General features: G+C 54.6%; 1 protein-coding gene across 1 annotated transcript in view; it reads right to left on the minus strand.

Moving 5' to 3' along the window:
• The window catches only part of PADI4 (peptidyl arginine deiminase 4), a 41083-nt gene that overhangs the window by 14547 nt on the left and 12779 nt on the right, over positions 1-13757 (minus strand). Inside the window, exons 2-8 of the mRNA XM_008048251.1 lie at positions 12161-12341; positions 9941-10007; positions 7039-7106; positions 5309-5426; positions 2614-2739; positions 665-843; positions 413-516 (exon numbers count right to left, since the gene is read on the minus strand). Coding sequence (XP_008046442.1) covers positions 413-516; positions 665-843; positions 2614-2739; positions 5309-5426; positions 7039-7106; positions 9941-10007; positions 12161-12341 — 843 coding nt within the window. The remainder of the gene's footprint in view (positions 1-412; positions 517-664; positions 844-2613; positions 2740-5308; positions 5427-7038; positions 7107-9940; positions 10008-12160; positions 12342-13757) is intronic.

A 13757-nucleotide genomic window follows, 5' to 3' on the forward strand; every position in this document is an offset into this window, starting at 1 on the left:
GTCTCGTCAAGTTGCCCAGGCGGGTCTCAAACCCGCAGGCTCAGGCAATCCACTCACCTCGGCCTCCCAAAGTGCTGAGCCACCAAGCCCGGCCTGGAAAGCTGCAGTTTAAACAAGTTGCCAGGAGTTTCTGGTACACAAGGCCCGCGGGCCACACTCTGAGAAACCCTGGAAGCCTGGCTCAGGGACCGAGAAGGCTCATCCTCAGGTTCCTGCAACCGCTACGGGCCCCTGGGAGCTAATGTCAGCCTCAGCCTGATCAGGGCAGGAAGAGGACAAGGGGACAATGACCACAATTAAACACTTCTCTGACTTGTATGGTCCCAAACAGCAGCAGGAGCTCAGAACTCGGGCTCCTGGCTCCTGGGCCAGGACTCCCCCGCCCCACCCCCAGCACCCCAGGGCCCCTCACCTGCATGCATACACCTCCTGCGGGGGCTGGGTGTTGGGGGTCATGATCCAGGGGGCCACGCGGAAGACAACACTGTCTTGGAAAACCAGGATCTCGGGGAGCTCCTGTGGGGAGGAGAGGGGAGGAACCGTCACAGCAGCCAGGACCCAGCACTCACCACTTCTGGCAGTGGGCCAGAGCCCCCCTGCCCGGCTGGGCTCTACACCCCCTCCCCAACCAGACCCCCTACGCTGGGCTGCCTTCCTGGCCTACCAGGTTGGACGTGTCCAGCAGGGAGACAGTGAGGGTGATGAGCCCTGGGAAGTTGGCGTCCGGGAAGGTGAGACCCTCCACATAGAAGTTCACTTTGTGCTGGCCACCAGGGAGCTTCAGGGGGTGAGAGGGCTGCTGGGGCCCCAGGACGGCCTTGTACTTGGAGGTCCGCTTGCCCCCTAGGAGGGAGGCGGGGAGGCTCAGGTCTGCGTTCCCACCTCCGAAGACCTTTTGTCCCCAGCGCTGGGATGTCTTTCCCAGGGTTACCACGTGTCACCATCCAAGGACCCTTCGCAGCCAAGTCTGCCAGAGCCTCCCCTGGGGAGAAAGGACCAAAGCCCCAGCTGGGGCACTGCTCCCCTAGCAGGAAGCCCAAGAAGGGCGTGACGGGGTTGTCTGAGCCAATTTCCTAAAAATTTGGAAGTCCATAAACTTCCTATAAATGTTCATTCATTCATTCGTTCCTGAACATCTGTTCCAGCCAGATGTCAGCTGAGAGTTCGGGGCAGGGGAGCCAGGAGACAGAGTCACTGTCCTCCCATCATCACCCTCAGGGTCTGGTGGGTGAGCAGGCAGGAGCAAAGACCATCAAGATAACAGACAAAATAATGGAGCTGTGAAAGAAGAAAGCTCCGAAGGCTTCCCGGAGGAGGTGATGCCGAGACAGAGGCAAGTTGGTCTGTCATCAGACCAATGACGGTGTAATCACTTGAAGAACGGAAGTGAGTCTGATCAAGTCTGGCCTCTGCAAAAACTCCTCCCGCAGCCTCCACCATCTCCTTCCCTCCAGAAGCCAAAGCCACAGCTGCCCCTCCCCCTCCCCTTTCCCCCCTGCCCTCACCTGCCCCTCTAGCTCTTGCCCGTGCCACTCCAGCCCACACTGGCCTCCCTGCGTTCCTCTGAGCCACAGGCGCGAGCCCTCTCAGGGTCTTTGCTCTCGCTGTCCCCCTGCCTGGAATGCCCTTCCCCTGGGTGTCCCTCTGCTCCACCCACCCCTGACGGGGGACCCTTCCCTGACCATCCGCTCTCCACACCCCCCACTCCACCCCCCCATCCCCTTCCCTGCTGGATTCTGCCTCCCAGCATTTCACGCAAGTTGTTTCACCCATCACCTCTCCCAGGCACTTAGATGAAAGTGGCATGAGGGAGGGACCTGCCGCATTCAGGGCTCGTGCCCTGTGCCTAGAACCAAGCCAGGCAGCCATTCAGTAGCAGGTGCTCACGGGCTGCTGAGAAGTCGCTGATGTGATCGGCAGACATCACAGACAGGTGATTGCGTGTCACGTGCCATCAGCTTGCAATCAAAGCTCTCTGTAAATGAGAGAGTTGTGTGTGTGTGTGTGTGTGTGTGTGTGTGTGTGTGTGAGAGAGAGAGAGAGGAACAGAGAGAGAGGAAGACAGAGAGATAGACAGAAAAAGAAAGAGACAGAAACAGAGAGGAAAAAAAGAAAGAGACACAGAGAGACAGAGAAAGAAATAGAGAGAGACAGAGAAAGAAAGAGAAACAGAAAGAGAAACAGCGGTAGAGAAAGAGACAGAAAGAGAGACAGAGAGAGACAGTGAAAGAAAGAAATAGAAACAGAGAAAGAGAAATAGAGACAGAGACTCACAGACAGAGAGACAGAAAGACAGAGAGGGAGGGAAGAGGGAGAGAGAGGCACAGGCAACAGGAATGGAGCCCTCAGGAAGGAGCTTAGTCCCTTCCCGCTCACCCAGCAGATGCGACCTTGTGTGTCAGTTTTGTCTGTGTCCCCCATCCAGAAGGCAGTGCGCGAGATGTCACCCGTCTGCCCCTGCTGTGTCCCCTGTTGTCAGGACCCGGCGCACAGTGGGTGCTCAGGGGCCACTTGCCACATGGGTGCCAGCGGGTGCACCCGTGAGCCCCATGGGGCAGGCAGGGAACATGGACGGGGCAGCAGCCGTCAGGGGGCGGGCGGAGGGCGACTCACGTGCGGCCTGGAACACCCTCACTTTGTCCATCTCGGGTCTGGCCACGTGGAGCACCAGCCGGTGCCTGGTGAAGAAGTCTCGGGGAGTCTTGGTGCTCAGGGTCATCAGAGACATGTCCTGCAGATCTGGAATGAGAGGGGGGTGGCCTGAGACCCTGGTGGGTCTCCTTCGGTCCATCGGCTGAGGGGGCCACTTCCCACCCCCAGACCTCCCTTTCCACGGTGCCCGGTCTTTTTTCTGTATGCTGGTCCCAGCATTTTTTTTTTTTTTTGAGTTGGAGTCTCACTCCGTCGCCCAGGTTGGAATGCAGCGGCATTCCCACGGCCACTCCAGCGTCGACCTGTTGGGGTCAGGCAATCCTTCCGCTTCAGCCTTCCAAGTAGTCAGAACTACAGGTGCACACTACCACACCTGGCTAATTTTTTTTCTTTAATTGTAGAGATGAGATCTCGTCAAGTTTCCCAGGCTGTTCTCGAACCCGTGGACTCAGGCAATCCTCTCACCTTGGCCTCCCAAAGTGCTAGGATTACAGTCTTGAGCCACCACGCCCGGCCTGGACCCAGCATTTTTTTTTGAGTTGGAGCCTCACTCTGTCGCCCAGACTGGAGTGCAGTGGCCGCTCCCAGACACCGCAGCCTCGACCTGCTGGGCTCCGGCGATCCTTCCGCCTCAGCCTTCCGAGTAGCCGGAATCACAGGTGCGTGCTACCACGCCCGGCTGATTTTTTGATTTATTGTAGAGATGAGGTCTCGCTGCCCAGGCGGGTCTCGAACCCGCGGGCTCAGGCAATTCACTCACCTCAGCCTCCCAAAGGCGCGGGATTACAGGCTGAGCCACCAAGCCTGGCTGGACCCAGCATTTTACCGACGTTTTTCATTTTGTAAAGAGAGAAAATGAAGGCTTTGGCCTTGTCCCCCTGGGATGAGCCAAGGATGTCAGTTCAGCAAGGCAGGGACCACATTGTTCACTGTGGTACTCCCTGCAGCTGGAACCCAGAGAGCCGAGAACCCTTTAGAATAATGACCACCACAGGCGGGCATGCAGTGGCGATTTGTGCAGTGAATGAGGGAGAAGGTTTCTGCATGGGTCCTGAGCAGGGAGTGAATTCTGGACCAAAGTGAATCACAGCCAGGAAGGGGTCAGGAGTAAAGCCATGAAGCCAAGGTGTCTGACATGCAGATGGACAGTCCAGGTGTGAGGGGTCTGGGGTTAGCTTGGTCTGGGACCCGTTCGGGCCTGGGGAAGGGATTTCTGCAGTCAGTGCCTCTGTTTCCCCATTAGTAAGACAGTGGCAAGAGTGGAGCCCAGCCGGGCTCGGTGGCTCAGCCTGTAATCCCATGCCTTTGGGAGGTTGAGGTGAGTGGATCGCCTGAGCCCACGGGTTCGAGACCCGCCTGGGCAACTTGGCAAGACCTCATCTCTACAATGAGTCAAAAAATCAGCCGGGCGTGGTAGCGCTCGCCTGTAGTTCCAGCTACTCGGAAGGCTGAGGCGGAAGGATGGCTGGAGCCCAGCAGGTCGAGGCTGCGGTGTCCGGGAGCGGCCACTGCACTCCAGTCTGGGCGACAGAGTGAGGCTCCAACTCAAAAAAATAAAAAGAGTGGAGTCCACCAGAGGGCTGTGAGGATGGAGGGTGTGTCCACAAACCCATCATGGTGCCTGGCCCCAGAGTGCCTGCAAAGGCCACCTGTTTGTGCAGGCATTGGGTAGGGGCTGTCCCTTGGCCTCGGGCCAGGCCATCTGCAGGCAGCTTGAAGATGCATCCATTTCTAATCATTCCTGCAGCTCCCCTGAAATCCAACCCACCAGCCTCGGCCCTCAGTGACCTCCTCCCGTGCAGACGGGCCGCGTGTCTACCCTGGGCCTCCCCTCAGCAGCCCAGAGGAGTCTCCGCAGAGACCCTGCACCCTGACCTTGAGCCAATTACTTAACTTCCCCATGCCTCAGTTTCCCCATCTGTAAAGCATTGTGTTGAAGGAGCGAATGAGTTCATCACTCTGACGGGTTCAGAGCAGCGCCTGGCCTAGGAGAGGAGTCTCAGGGGATGCTCTGATGTGAGTCTGGGGCAAGCTGACATTTGGAATTATTTCAGGTGCCAGGTTTGCCCCAAGAGCAGAAGTTTGGCTTGGGCGGCAGGTCAGGGCCCGGACAATGGAGTCTTCAGGAGGCATCAGGGACTCAGCGTCCATCTCGGCACTCCTGACTGCTGTGTGACCTTGAGGATGTCACTTGCCCTCTCAGGACCTTTCTCCACTATTCCTCCATTAAAAATGGATATGCTAACAAGAACATGCTGCTTTCAATAACCCTGACTTCAGAGGGCCATTGCAAGGTTCAGTTTGTGCAGATAGAGGGGCTTTGTAAAAATAAAGCACCCTCTTCTAGAAATCACCATTTTTGAGTCAGGGTCTCACTCTGCCCAGGCTGCAGTGCAGTGGCATGATTAGGGCTCACTGCAGCCCTGGACTCCTGGGCTCAGGTGATCTCCTGCCTCAGCCTCCAGAGTAGCAAGGACTACAGGTGTGGGCCACCTCATCCAGCTCAATTTTGTTGTTGTTGTAGAGATGAGTTTTCGCTATGCTGCTCAGGCCCGACTCCAACTCCTGAGCTCAAGACATTCTTCTCACCTCGGCCTCCCAAAGTGCTGGGATTATAGGCGTGAGCCACCGCACTCGGCTACCAAAGGCTCTTTACCTTTGCTGTCAAACGCCTCTTCGTCCACACAGTCCACAGTGGAAGATTTGGGATTGTCTTTGTCACAGTTCACCAGCAGGATGGCGCCATGTCCTTGAGGGCCCCAGGTCCAGGTCCCCTGTGGACACCAGCAGACAAGGGGCACACTTAGGAATGCTGCGGATCCCCCAATTTCTGGGAGAAGCTGAACTTCCCCATCATCTCTTCCTCTCTTTCTCTCTTTTGGTAGAGATGGGATCTCTAAGTTGGCCAGGCTGGTCTCGAACTCCTGGCCTCAAGGGCTCCTCTCACCTCAGCCTCCCAAAGTGCTGGGATTACAGGCCTGGGCCCCCACGCTGGACCCCCCATTGTCTTATCAGCCTTATGCGGTGTACACATCTCACTCCCAAATCAAATTATTCTTTGGTCCCAAGAGTGGATTTTTGCCTTTGGCTCCAAATGCCACAACCAAATTTACCCAAAATGCGATTCATCCAATTTCTTAAAAAAAAAGGAGCCCGACGTTGTCAGCTTTTAAGAAATGTTGGCTTGACAAACCGATGGAGCTAAGTATGAGTGTTAAGATCCTAATCTAAGTAGTTATTATTATGAGTTCCTAATGACTCATTCTCCAAAGTGCTATTCTTAGGCTGTCACTATCCGCCCAGGATTAAAGCCAGTTAGGCGCCCAGCCCACAGGGATCTCACCGGTGACACCTGTGTGTGGGAGAGCGTTTGCCCCCAAGGCTGCACTTGGGGAGGGACGTAGGGATGCCTTCTACTCCCGGAGTTGTAATCCCCCCCATACACTTTGGATGGACTTCCCAAGGGGTCTCAATCTTTTTACAGGTCGCGGTCCCCAGGGCACACCAGCGTGAAAAGGCACAGGCTGCTTTGGGGTTCCAGGGACGCCCCGAAGTTCGCCCATGGACCCTCCACACATCCCACCTCCCTGCCTTTCCAACACACTTTTTCCGCCCCCACCTGACTCCCTCCTGCCCCCCCTTCCCGCTCCCCTCCCTGCCTGGGCCATTTCCTTGCCTGTTACTCTTCCAGGTGGGCGGCCCCATGAGAATCCCTCCCCGGGTGGTAAAGCCTCGGTTTTAGGGCATTTGGGAGCCAGAGCCCAGCGCGGCCTACACATTTCTTCTCTGAGAGTATTAACTAGGGGACTCCAGAGTTTCCAGTATGTGGGACAACACATCCTCTGAGTCCACAGTTGGAGAAAATCTCCTCTTATAAAAGATGGGAAATAAGCCAGGCTCGGTGGCTCAGCCTGTCATCCCGCGCCTTTGGGAGGCTGAGGTGAGTGGATTGCCTGAGCCCGCGGGTTCGAGACCCGCCTGGGCAGCGAGACCTCATCTCTACAATAAATCAAACAACAAAAAAAATCAGCCGGGCGTGGTAGCGCACGCCTGTAATTCCGGCTACTCAGAAGGCTGAGGCGGAAGGATCGCCGGAGCCCAGCAGGTCGAGGCTGCGGTGGCCCGGAGCGGCCACTGCACTCTAGTCTGGGCGACAGAGTGAGACTCCAACTCAAAAAAAAGATGGGAAATATATAAAAGCCGAAATCTGACTTTCATGTTCTTTCTCGGTCTTTCTGAATTGCGTCTCTTTTTTTATAGTTCACGCGAATGCATGAGGTGGAGACGGACCGCGGTGTACCCCATGGCCACCAGGGGGTGCCCCAGGAGAGCCCCGCGGAACTGCCAGGAGGAGCATTTGGGCTGAAGGTCAAGGTTGAGCGGTACCTGATCTTTCACGGCTCTGGTGGGTTTCACATTGCCGGTGCGGGTGACGTCTGCATGCAGGGCGATTTCTGAAAACCCACCACGTGGGAGGAGAGGGTTGGTGAGGATTTGGGTGGGGACGCTCAGCCTGGTCCCGATGGGCGTGTCCTTTCCCCTAGGAGATGGCACCAAGGGTGGGGACCTCTCTCCCTCTCCTTCAGAAGAGACTCAACTTCAAGACACCCTCTCCCTGCCCCGTGTCCCCAGAGAAGTTTGGCTGAGTTCAGACAGCAGAGCTGGGGCTTCTGACCACACCTGCTCTCGTTGGGGGGTCAGGATGTGATGCCACCAGACCCTGCGTGTCTGGCCACCCCCAGGGTTTCGGAAAGAATTCCAGCCACCCCGATGGGAGGTTCGTTGGGACGCCCCCGAAAGGACCTTCTGCCAGGCTCTTGAAGGACTCTGGCCCCGGCCCAGCCCTCAGAGACCTCGGCATGGAGGACACAGCAGTCATGCCAGCCCACCTTCATTGCCTGTGTCATGATGCATCGGGGGAGAAATGGAGCCCCAAACACCCCCCCCATGACCGCCTGGCATGGTGGAGAAAGCATGTGTGTGTGGAAAGCCTTCCTCCCCCGCAGTCTGTAAGACCACACTGTCCTTCCAGTGACCTTCATGCCTCACAGAACAAAGAGTGACCCTTGTCCCACAGGAGCTTGGCCCAGATGCCCTTTTTAAAATTTATTTTCTTTTTTCTTTGAGTCAGCGTCTTGCTCTGTTGTCCAGGCTGAAGTGCAGAGGCACACTCCCGGCCACCACAGCCTCGACCTGCTGGACTCAGGCGATCCTTCCGCCTCAGCCTTCCAAGGAGCTGGAACCACAGGCGTGCGCCATCACACCCGGCTAATTTTTTGATTTATTGTAGAGATGAGGTCTTGCCAAGTTGCCCGGGTTGGTCTCAAACCCCTGGACTCAGGCAATCCTCTCACCTTCGCCTCCCAGAATGCTGGGATGACCGGCGTGCGCCACCACGCCCGGCTCCAACTGCCCTTTTAAACACATCCATAGCCACATGTTAGTGTAGGACCAGGACAGCACTGTCCCTCAGTGGCCTGGACTTCTCGGCTCTTTTCACTAACCAGTTGTGTGGCCTTGGGCAAGTCTGTTGGACCTCTTGTGCCTCTGTTTCCCCATCTGTAAAATGAGATGGTAATAGTACCAGTTTCCCTGGATTGTTGCAGGGTCTAAATATGCAGAATTAGGGCAGTGTCTGGCAACAGAATAAAGAGCTACGTTGTTATGACTTAAATGTGTATTCATGAAAAAGTGCAGTCATGTGATGAAACCTGAAGGCTTCACATGCTGTTTATAGATTCAGTTTAAATACATGTAAATAATCTCACGTTATTGTTCAAAAGGGGTCCAGTTAAACATGGATTTTATGGCCAGGTGCACTGGCTCACACCTGTCATCCCAGCACTCTGGGAGGCCGGGGCGAGAGGATTGCCAGAGTCCAGGGGTTTGAGACCAACCTGGGCAACTTGGTACAATCTCATCTCTACAATAAATCAAAAAATTAGCCGGGTAAGGTGGCGCGCACGTGTGGTTCCAACTACTTGGAAGGCTGAGGTGGAAGGATCGCCTGAACCCAACAGGTCAAGGCTGCGGTGGCCGTGAGCATGCCATTGCAGTCCAGCCTGGGTGACAGAATGAGACTTCGATTCAAAAAAAAAAAAAAGGAAGACTATTAAATAAATATGAGGATAGGTGGATCATTGCTATGGCAAGATGGTTAAGATAGCATATGCATAATGAAATTTAGGGAATGCTATCTTATTGTATAAGACAGTGTTATCTACTTTTTGTTATAAATATTTGAGGTGTCGACTGTGCGCGCTGTGACTCATGCCTATAATCTCAGCACTTTGGGAGGCTGAGGTAGGAGGATTACTTGAGCCCATGAGTTCTAGAGTGGGCAACATAGCCAGACACCATCTCTGCAAAAAATAAAAAAATTAGCCAGGTATGGTGGTGCGCACCTATAGTTCCCGCTACTCTGGAGGCTGAGGCAGGAGGGTTGCCTGAGCCCGGGAAGTTGATTATGTGGTGAGCGGGTTCGAGACCCGCCTGGGCAGGCGAGACCTCATCTCTACAATAAATAAAAAAATCAGCTGGGCGTGGTAGCGCACGCCTGTAATTCCGGCTACTCGGAAGGCTGAGACGGAAGGATCGCTGGAGCCCAGCAGGTTGAGGCTGCGGTGGTTGGGAGCGGCCACTGCACTGCAGTCTGGGCGACAGAGTAAGACTCCAATTCAAAAAAAAAAAAAAGAAAGAAAAGAAAATCCATGCACCCACTTCCTACCTTGAGAAATAAAATATCAAGACACAATTAGGCCGGGCTCGGTGGCTCAGCCTGTAATCCCACGCTTTGAGAGGCCGAGGTGAGTGGATTGCCTGAGCCTGCGGGTTTGAGACCCGCCTGGGCAACTTGGAGAGACCTTATCTCCACAATAAATCAAAAACTAGCTGGGCATGGTAGCGCTCGCCTGTAGTTCCAGCTACTCGGAAGGCTGAGGGGGAAGGATCGCCGGAGCCTAGCAGGTCGAGGCTGCGGTGGCCGGGAGCAGCCACTGCACTCCAGTCTGGGCAACAGAGTGAGACTCCAACTCAAAAAAAAAAAAAAAAAGACACAATTAAAGCTTCCTGCAACCCCTCCCCACCCCACCCATTGCATTTCTTTGTGGCTCACTGCCCAGGAAGGAAGATTTATGAAGTGCCAGATGTATGACTGGCTAGAAACTGTCCTTTTCCTCGGCTCAGTCTAAAATAAGCTCCAGGTGTGCTTTTTCCTGGAGAGACTCCCTGCGGGGATTGGGAGGGCGGAGCAGGTGGCACTTCAGAATCCCGGTCCGTCATCACTTACCCACCCCGGTGAGGTAGAGCAGAGCTTGCACCGGTGGGGTCTTGGGTCCATAGTATGAAATCCAAACCTACAGGAGAGCAGATCGCTAGTGTCTGCGTCATTCAACACACGCCACGGAACCCCTGCTGTGTGCCAGCTCAGGGTGGGACACTGGGGAGATGCCGAGATGGGCACGAACGGGTCCCAGCCTATCAGGAGCACCCCTGGCTGGAGGGGGCAGAGGGTTAGCAAATAGCTCTTGACTGGTGCGAGGAAGAGGGTCCCGTCCCATGGGAGCCTGGAGGTAGAGACATGCACTGCCTGGGGGAGGTGAGGGCTCGTGGAGGGGTCGCTTCGGAGCTGGTCTCGGAAGTGGAGGGGGGCACGGCAGCTGGAGAAGGGGTGGGAGGAGCATGGGAGGGAGAGAGCTGGTTACAAGCAGAGTGACCAAGGAAAGGGTGGAAGAACCAGACCTGGAGGGCCCCAGGCCTGCGGGGTCTGGGGCAGGAGCTTGGGGGGAGTGGAGGTCTCTCCTCAGAGCAGGGGCTCTTGGCAGGCACCATCCCCTTGGCCCAAGGTTCAAAATCCAGGGAGGACGTGCCTGACGCATCCAGCCTGGCCAGAGGAGGGGGAGCATCTAGGAGGATGGTTCGAGCAAGATGATGGCGGGAGTTCCCCAAAGCAGGACCATGGGGGGGGGATCAGGAGAAGGGGAGCTCCCCAGGGGACATCCTGCGGTGCCTGGACCTGCCTGTTGACTGTGGGGACCTGGGAGATGCCACCGCCATTGCTCCCTCTGGCTGGTCCCTTCCCTCCATCTACTCCCTGGATTCAGCCTACTTGGGACATGGTGGCCGGTGGGATCTAAGCAAATGTGGTCTTCTTGTTCCCTGGATGAAAACTTTCACTAGCTTCCTGTTGTCCTCAGAACATGAGCCCCTGGCCCCACAACCTTTATATGGCTCCCTGTCTCCCTCTCCACCTTCCTTTCCAGCCACACCGAGCTTCCTCGGTTTCCCCAATATGTGTCTTGCCCTGTTCTCATCCTGAGTTTGCACACAGGCCACCGCATCCAGGCAGCACCCTCACTCCTCTCTCCCTCTCTTAGGTAGGCCATTCATGCCATCCTTCAGCTTGCTACTTCTTCCAAGAAGTCCTCCCTGACTCCCTCTGCCTGGATTCTCAAGGTCTGTCTTCCTCCCAGGGAGGAGGTTGTTTGGTCTGTTTCTTTGGGAACAAGTTCGCTGTTGGCCCAGCTATCTGTGGGAACCCCAGAGGGTCCTGTTGAGTCCATCCACAGTCAAAGGGGATACAGTGGATTAAATGGTGGTCCATGTTCTTATCCCTGGAACCCGTGAATGTGGTCTTATTTGGAAAAAAGTCTTTGCAGATGTAAGTTAAGGATCTTGAGCTGAGGAGGTCATCCTGGGTTATCCTGGTAAGCCCTAACCAATGACAAGTGTCCTTATAAGAGAGGCGGAGAGAGATGCCACAGAGGAGGGGCGGAGGCAGTGTGACCTCAGAGGCAGAGACTGGCACTTCCTGGAATGCCAGCAGCCCCTGGAAGCTGGAAGAGGCAACAAAATGACTCTCCCCTCGAGCCTCCAGGGGAGTCTGGCCCTGCTGATCCCTGGGTCTCAAACTTCTGTCATCCAGAACTGCAAGATAATGTCTTTTGTTTTTTGGTTTTTGCTTTAATAGATCCTAGGTCTTGCTATTTTGCCCAGACTGGTCTCAAACTCCTGGGTTTAAGCAGTCCTCCCCCCTAGGCCTCCCAAAGTGCTGGGATTACAGGCTTGAGCCGTCACGCCCAGCCAAGAACTGTGAGAGAATGCACTTCTGTTGTCAGCAGCCACAGGAAACAGAGGCAGGGACGAGGCGGGGACGTGGCCGCGAGCCCCCCCTTTGCAATTGCTGCTTCCTGGGGTGCATTATTTGCTGTTCCCACACAGAGGCCTAGGCCCCATGAGGGCTGCAGACCCGTCTGTCTTATTCACTTCTATATTCCCAGCACTTGGCAGTGCCTGGCAGGTGTTAGGTGCTCGTGAAACATCTGCTGAGAGGATGGATTTCAGCAAAACCCCGGCCTCCTGTTGTGTCAAAGACACGCGGGCTGGAGGACACCACGACCAGCTCTCCCAGAGAGAGCAGGCTCGTGCTGTGGACCAAGACAGGGCGGGCTGTGGGCAGCTGCTGCCTGTGGATGTCCCTTCAGTGCCGGCCCCCGGCCGCGACACTCACCTTCTGGTCATCTGTGCTGCCGCTGGCGGCCTTCATTCTCAGGGTCACCTCCAGCCCGGGGTCCAGGGGCCACTTGGAGCACCCTGCGGAATTCTTCTTGGCTGGAGGGCTGTGGGTGACGTCCACGACCACTTCTGGTGAGGCATCGATGCTGAAGGACGTGTGGCCTTCGGGAGCCGAGCTGTGGAGGAGACGGTGGGAGACAGAGGATCGGTGAGGAGTGGCCCAGGGCTGTGCACACACAAAGAACTGTAGACTCCTGCTTCTCGAATTCTGGCACACCAGATACTCTGAGGGAGCTTCCTTTTATAAAACAGCTGGATCATGCATAGAATTTACTTACTTATGCATTTTTTTTTTTAATTTAAAGAGACAGGTTCTTACTCTGTTACGCAGGCTGGAGTGCCCAGAAGTTTGAGGTTGCTCTGATCCTCCTGCCTCAAACTTCTGAGTAGGTAGGATGACAGGCATGCACCACCATGTCCAGCTAGTGTCTTTTTTTTTTTTTTATAGAGTCGGGGGTCTCACTGTGTTGCCCAGGCTGGTCTTAAGCCCTTGTCTTCAAGCAATTCTCCTGTTTCAGCCTCCCAAAGCTCTGGGATTACAGGCATGAGCTACCATGCTCAGCCAAAGTATACTCATGAGAAATAAGATAAATCACCAAATGCTAGACTTCTCTGTGGGCAACACACACACATGCATGCACATGCACCTATGCAGTGGCTAAAGTGAAGAGCACCAAAGACAAAGAGAAGATCTTAAAGACATTCAGAAAGAAAAGTCAGATCACCTATAAAGGAATAATAATTAGATTGACTTGTTAACAGCAGCAATGAAATCCACAGGACAGTTGAGTAGTATCTTCATGGTATTTTGAGAGAATACAGGTGCCTTGAACAGCACAGGTTTGAACCGCATGGGTCCACTTACATGTAGACTTTCTTTCACTTCTGCCACCCCTGAGACAATAAGATCAACTCCTCTCTCTCTGCCTCCTCAGTTTACACAGCGTGAAGACAATGAGCCTTCATGGTGATCCACTTAATAAATGGTGAATCCATTTTCTCTTCCTTATTATTTTTCCTAATAATATTTTCTTTTCTCTAGCTTATTTTATTGTAATAATACTGTGCATAATACATAAAATATGCAAAATATATGTTAGTCAACTGTTTGTGTTATTGGCAGGCTGTGAGCAGTTGAGTTTTGGGGAGTCCAAGTTACATGTGGATTTTGACTCCTGGGGGACTGGTACCCCAACCCTCATGTTGTTCAAGGAACAGCTATTAACCTAGAATTGAGCACCCCCCACATAGCTTAATAAAAACATTTTCAGATGAACAAAAACTAATATTGTAAAATCAACAGAGCTGGGCTCAGTGGCTCAGCCTGTATTCCCGCGACTTTGGGAGGCTGAGGTGAGTGGATTGCCTGAGCCCGCGGGTTCGAGACCCGCCTGGGCAACGAGACCTCTTCTCTACAATAAATCAAAAAATCAGCTGGGCGTGGTAGCGCATGCCTGTAATTCCGGTTACTTGAAGGCTGAGGCGGAAGGATCGCCGGACCCCAGCAGGCGAGGCTGCGGTGGCCGGGAGCG

The sequence above is a fragment of the Carlito syrichta genome, unplaced genomic scaffold (assembly GCF_000164805.1).
Source record: "Carlito syrichta isolate Samal-C Ts95f unplaced genomic scaffold, Tarsius_syrichta-2.0.1 Scaffold123281, whole genome shotgun sequence".
Classification (NCBI taxonomy): domain Eukaryota; kingdom Metazoa; phylum Chordata; class Mammalia; order Primates; family Tarsiidae; genus Carlito; species Carlito syrichta.